The following is a 5,033-nucleotide window of genomic DNA, read 5'->3' on the forward strand; positions in this document are numbered from 1 at the left end:
CTAAATAGCACTCAGCTCAACCAATGCAAGGCATGTGTTTGCTTGCGATGGTCGAAATAAACGTTCATGGTTTCACAAGCAAAATGTTTGGAAGAACTGCTTCAGTTGCTATCTATTATAAGCTCGATAGCAAGAAGATTTCCACATCTCCGCTGCCAACATCTGCTAAAGATACGACCTCGTGCGTGAGCTTTCTGAACTGCAGATCGGCTCCAGAACCACCTTGCAGCATTTAGCGGAGTAATACAAATCCGTCAAACATATTGTAACGTTAGAGAAATCAATGTCCACATCATATAAATGATTGGTAGAATTTTTTAGTCAGCACTTATTATTTTGTTATCAACTGTTGCGTTCCATTCCTTTGGCAAGGTCATTCGGATGTTACAAAATGGTAAATTACGCCCTATTTGGTTTGTAGCGTATTCATACTGTGTTGTTCATCCCGGTCATCATCATCATGGCGGCATCTCAACACAGTGAGTGATATCTATTCATGGCCAGGCTCTTTGTTCCTGAATTTGCTGTATATTCACATCTAGCTTTAGCTTTTACTTCTCCAGGATTCTAGATTATAGGTATGGTTGCTTCAGCATATTTTATCACGTCTGACGTACCCCTTCAGAGTGCTTGAAACCTTAGAAGAAACATGGGTGAGAAGGGGGGGGGGCGTGCACGAAATTTATAATTTATAGTGTGTTCTTTCTTATCGTGCTCTCAAAATTTTTTTCAAATGTGAGATATAAGCTTCGCACACAATTATTCCGCTATGAATATGCGTGCTTTGCAAAATAAAGAACCAAATCAAAGAAGACGAAGACCAGAATCAAAATAAGAAATCATGATTTATACAAATTATGAGAAATTAAGCAGAGATCTAACAGCAGAGATCTGCATGTATACAGTATAGCATATCAGTTCAAAAGTTAATTATCATCTACTGAGATTTGATAGGTAGATGGTTATTGAGAGGTATGACATTAGTTGCAAATGTACAAACTGTAGGCAAGTGGTCATTTTAGTGTTTGGTGGTACACGTGTCACAGAAAGAAGAAGAATCTTGATAAAGCTTTTTGTTGTGTTTCCTCTAGAACTGAAGATGCAGAACCCCCAGGACAAGTGGACCTTGAGAGAACAGCTATGTCTGGCATCAGCTGTGCTCAGAAGTGGGGATCAGAACTGGTAGGGAAGAATTATTTATTTAGTTTCTCTCATGATGTACCATAACATATGATTATTGCAAATTGTTAACATGGTCTTTTAATGTGGGTTGAACATTGAATTCACATACTGGCCAATTTCACCATGATTTCCAACCTGGTTATCATAAAATTTACTCACACGGTTGTCAACAGTCTCTCCACACCCTGAAATGACCCGGTCGTCATTGGCATAGTGTGGGCTGCGTGTGGTTAAGTCAGTCGATGTCAAGATGTTAGACCAAAAACTTTTAAAAAGTCATTGCTTGTGCCTGTGATTGACAAAAAGCGGTCACAATGAGCAGTGAACCGACTGTGGACATACTAGCAGGATAATGTGTACAGTTGGGGGGCTGTATGAATGTACATTGTATCTAGTATTGAAGATGCAAGTCGACAAGTAGGGGTGGGTACCGGTATAGAAAATTCAGGTCCAGGTCCGGATCAGGTTCAGAGGATCAGGTCCAGGTCTGGACCTGAAACCGGACCTGATTATTGTACAGTAGTAATAGTATATCATATTTTGGCAAGCGAGACACAATTTCTTGGTGTACACGACACGGCCGTGCATGAGGTCGCTTTTCTCAACGAATAATACGGCTGAAATGCCAACACATCCACAAGTAATCTGATCAAATACTTAATTGCTGCGATCTAAAATGTTACAGGGTTCTCTTAGCGGGGGTTGTTTATTGTTTTGATTGGTAAAACGCAGGGTAAAATACGCTAAAAATTTAGCCACGCCGCGGTCCACACTTCCGGGTTAAGTGACGACAAAATCACGTCGAAAACGCTAAAAATCCGCATAGAAGCATATATTTTCCCCAAAGATTCTTGAAACTATGCATTTCTTCACTAGAATATCGATGTGTGGTTGTGGAAAATAGAATTTTAGCGCCGATATCGAACAAAGAAAAGTTGTTTACACGCGCGTCGGCTCGCTCAAGTCTGCCGCTACGCTGCCAGCAGCGGGCGCAACAACCAATCAGAGATGCGAAATGCCAACAAGTGACGCGGGATTGCGTCACAGTCTGAACAATGGGGGAGGGCTCGCCGTGCACGAAATGTTTTTGCGTCAATATTCAGCGCCGTGTTTCAAGAGATTAATACCGGGAAACATTTTTTTTCTTGTTTTTGAACGCATAAACATGGATTTAGGCTGATCTAGTATGATTCAGGGTTATTTTTTTTACCTGCCATGGCCAGATTATCTAAAGATGTGTGTGTTGTGTGTACAATCTACAGAAATGTACATCAGGTCCGGTCATCCGGTTTTCACGTTTCGGTTTTTTGGACTCGGTTCTTGAATGTTGTTCCGGTCCAAACCGGTCCGACTGAACCGGTACCCACCCCTATCGACAAGTCCATTGTAATTTGTATGTTAACTGTGAACTTAATATATTTTCGTTGCTCCAGGGTATCTGTAAGTAGAGCTGTGAAACCTTTAGCTGAACCTGGTCTTCAGAGACCACCAGACTTCTATTCCCAGAAGGTAGGTAGAGAAGTATCCTGTGTTACACAATCTCCTGCTCTCAGGTTTATTGCTGTATGAACTCAATATACATGTACATGTATGAACTTCATATTCCACACAAATCAGCTCTCTGTGAGAAGTGTTGTAATGGTCTTTCTAGTAATCATATATATACAAAACTAGAGTGAAAGAGAAAGTCAACACTAGTACATTTTTTGTTTGTTAATTTTCTTCTGTACAGAACTGTGCATCTCAGTATTCTACACTATTGGAACAAGTGGAGGCACCAAAGTGAGTATCCACTGTTTCTGAAGTCATACAGTTGCTAGGCAAGTAAAAGTTTTTGTGTATTTTACAATCTTGATAATTTGTGATTGTCATATAATGTTATCATTACTTATGTATCAAAAGTAATCTAGCAGAATACTTTGTAATGCCCAAGTCCTAAGTTTGGACTTTGTAATGCCCAAGTCCTAAGTTTGGACTTTCTTAGCAATACCTAGTCAGGGACTCCAGCTGTAACATTTCAAAGCTCATACAATTACAATTAGAATTACAGGTATCATCAAATGAACAGTTAACAAAATCATGTAAACTGACCTACATGTAGCTGTAGGTATACATAGAGCCTGCCCATCAATTTTTTACAGTGAAAATTTTATTTTGAGGACATTCTTGTACTATCTACAGGAGAAAGCGAGGTAACCAGGGTGAGGTGGAGTCTCATTGTGAGATGATTGCACGGAAGTTAACCATGGAGAGAATAGAGGAGCTGAAGAGACTAGTGCGAATAGACCAACAGAACTACAGGTAAGACAATCAAGTTAAACATAGTCAAATTGTAGCAGGTCTCACTGTTGTGCCCTTTATGAAGGCACTTTAAACCTGTCTCAAAAAAATTACATGTATAAGCAATGAGGTTTCTCTCTTTAGCCTCCTTTAAATGAGTAACTAGCTTTGGTTAGAGACATCAGATGGGAAGTAAAGCCAGAGGTCCTGTGTTTAAGGAGAGCCACACTATTTTGCTATTATACATGTACGGTCATATACACAGGCTTTTAGCTAGGATTTTTTTGGTGGGCGTCCATTTTTTTTTATTGTATGCTATGCACAGTGAAGACATGCTGAGTGCAAGATTTTAGGGGGGCTTTTTTGAAATTCATAATGCTCTCAAACACTACTTTCTGCATTTTCAGGTGTAAATTTGAGTTTTTTCCTTCAGTAAACCATCATTTTTGTATTTATAGTAAGGCTGAAGGGAGGCATGTGTGCATGGCAAGGGTTGGGAGTGGAAAAAATAGGGCGTCTTTAGGGTGTCCTACAAAAAAGTAGGGCGTCCAATTTCTTATTATTTTCAGTACAGGGCGTCCAAAAGACACCCTGGACACCCCCTAGCTAAAAGCCTGCATATACATGTACATGCATATGGTCTGTGACAGTGTGACTCTATGATATATTCCAGGCGTCTGAAGGCAGAGCTGATCAAAGTAAAGAGTGGGGAGCTTGATCATCAGCTCAAGGACATGTGGAACGAAATCCAGGCGTAAGTACTACAGAAGAACACCATGGCTGTACCCCGCCTTGTACAGTTGTGGAATTGCATTTTGCTTAGAATTTGGTAGTCTATGAATCTTTCTTTTTTCAAGAGATTGGTAAATCACCAGGTAACGAAGTTCTTTGTACACAAGTGTTTCTGCCTAGGCCTTCTAGCCAATGTTTCAGTGACTGTTTGCCATTCTACATTTTGTATTTTTAATCACATATTGACTATGTATCAGGTATAGTAAAATGTAAAGACAGTATTTTCTAAGCCTTTAGATCTAAAATGTACACAGTAAATTTTACTTATGATCATGTAAAGTATGGTGTGTGTTGAAAATGTTAACGTTTACAGTACTTCTCCAAACAGGAAGAAGAAAGCTTCTGAAGAAGCTCTGGAAGCTCAGCGTCGGGCACAGGAAGAAGCAGAGGCAGCCAAGGCAGCTACACAAGGTACTAGATCAGTAATACTGGGACTGGGGCAGACACATACACACAGAGTTGGTTTGAGTCCTCTTCTCAATCTTACAGTTGTATTTAGGTTCCCATGTCCCATTTGGCATTAGAAACATATGTGCAACTATCAGATACATGTATGTATAGATGCATTGTAGAGAGAATGTGAAATAAGAAAATCTCTTGGCAACCTCATACAGTTCATTTTTCCTTCTTTAAACCTGCTCATAAAGGACCAGTCTTCTGTATACCTGAGGTAACCACAGGTAGGTATTAGTACATTTCAGAAATTCCCCTCATAGATTTACACATGTATTATCAGAAGGATTTTACTAATTCTTAGGGGCAGTTCAGATAAATATACA

General features: G+C 39.7%; 2 protein-coding genes across 3 annotated transcripts in view; one reads left to right on the forward strand and one right to left on the reverse strand.

The window, feature by feature from the left end:
* LOC109469615 overlaps window positions 1-5,033 on the reverse strand; it is a gene marked incomplete at its 3' end in the record, with an annotated part of 53,803 nt that overhangs the window by 6,441 nt on the left and 42,329 nt on the right.
* LOC109469726 (bromodomain-containing protein 8-like) lies at window positions 368-4,972 on the forward strand. 2 transcript variants are annotated; one of them, XM_019768312.1, is made up of 8 exons: window positions 368-479; window positions 1,092-1,182; window positions 2,616-2,691; window positions 2,915-2,964; window positions 3,364-3,483; window positions 4,136-4,216; window positions 4,583-4,665; window positions 4,902-4,972. In XM_019768312.1, the coding sequence occupies exons 1-8, from the start codon at window positions 461-463 to the stop codon at window positions 4,943-4,945; spliced, it is 564 nt and encodes a 187-aa protein (XP_019623871.1). In that variant the 5' UTR covers window positions 368-460; the 3' UTR covers window positions 4,946-4,972. The 2 variants fall into 2 exon arrangements, with proteins under 2 accessions (XP_019623871.1, XP_019623872.1); XM_019768313.1 differs by having other exon boundaries at window positions 471-578.

Source organism: Branchiostoma belcheri, unplaced genomic scaffold (assembly GCF_001625305.1).
Source record: "Branchiostoma belcheri isolate BF01 breed outbred unplaced genomic scaffold, Haploidv18h27 scaffold21, whole genome shotgun sequence".
Lineage (NCBI taxonomy): Eukaryota > Metazoa > Chordata > Leptocardii > Amphioxiformes > Branchiostomatidae > Branchiostoma > Branchiostoma belcheri.